The sequence below is a fragment of the Propithecus coquereli genome, unplaced genomic scaffold (assembly GCF_000956105.1).
Source record: "Propithecus coquereli isolate 6110/MARCELLA unplaced genomic scaffold, Pcoq_1.0 Scaffold168, whole genome shotgun sequence".
Classification (NCBI taxonomy): Eukaryota; Metazoa; Chordata; class Mammalia; order Primates; family Indriidae; genus Propithecus; species Propithecus coquereli.
In genome coordinates this window covers 1,951,303-1,951,826 of record NW_012141413.1, presented here as the reverse complement: position 1 = coordinate 1,951,826, position 524 = coordinate 1,951,303, and the positions used below count along the sequence as shown (strand labels likewise).

Here is a 524-nt window from a genome sequence, read left to right as displayed (position 1 = left end):
AGCACACCTATTAGCTTTTGAAGGGGTATGGTAGGATTTACAGGATTAAAAGTTTTCATGTACTTAATGATTATCTAATTATAATTACGAATTTTATAGTAGTTTACATTTTCAGATAGCTATATGCCTTTTCCTTTTGTGACATAAGTATTTATATTTTTATTGCATTTACAATTAAATTACTTACCTTTGCCAGATTAAATACAGATACTGTGGGGATTTTCTATTTTGATTTCTAATGATATTATGGATTGATTACAGGTGTAATTATTGAGACAGATATAATTGGTTCAGATCTCTTGAAGAACCCTGACCCAGAGACACAGTCCAACATGCCTGATGTACCCTATGAACCAGATTTGGACATTGAGATAGATTTTCCCAGAGGTACTCAAAATGCTACTTTGTGGTTATGGAATGTAGTTACGGAGTCATACTGTGGTTATGAGCATCTACCACTAATGTTCATGTCATTGCCTTTAGTGTTCATATCTGTTTTTTCTTTCTTACTGAAATAAAACTTA

At 32.1% G+C, this 524-nt stretch overlaps 1 protein-coding gene across 1 annotated transcript in view; it reads left to right on the top strand.

Moving 5' to 3' along the window:
* Positions 1-524, top strand: part of ZMYM2 (zinc finger, MYM-type 2) — a 100,583-nt gene that overhangs the window by 64,732 nt on the left and 35,327 nt on the right. Inside the window, exon 16 of the mRNA XM_012641669.1 lies at positions 262-497. Within this exon, the coding sequence (XP_012497123.1) occupies positions 262-497 (236 nt within the window). The remainder of the gene's footprint in view (positions 1-261; positions 498-524) is intronic.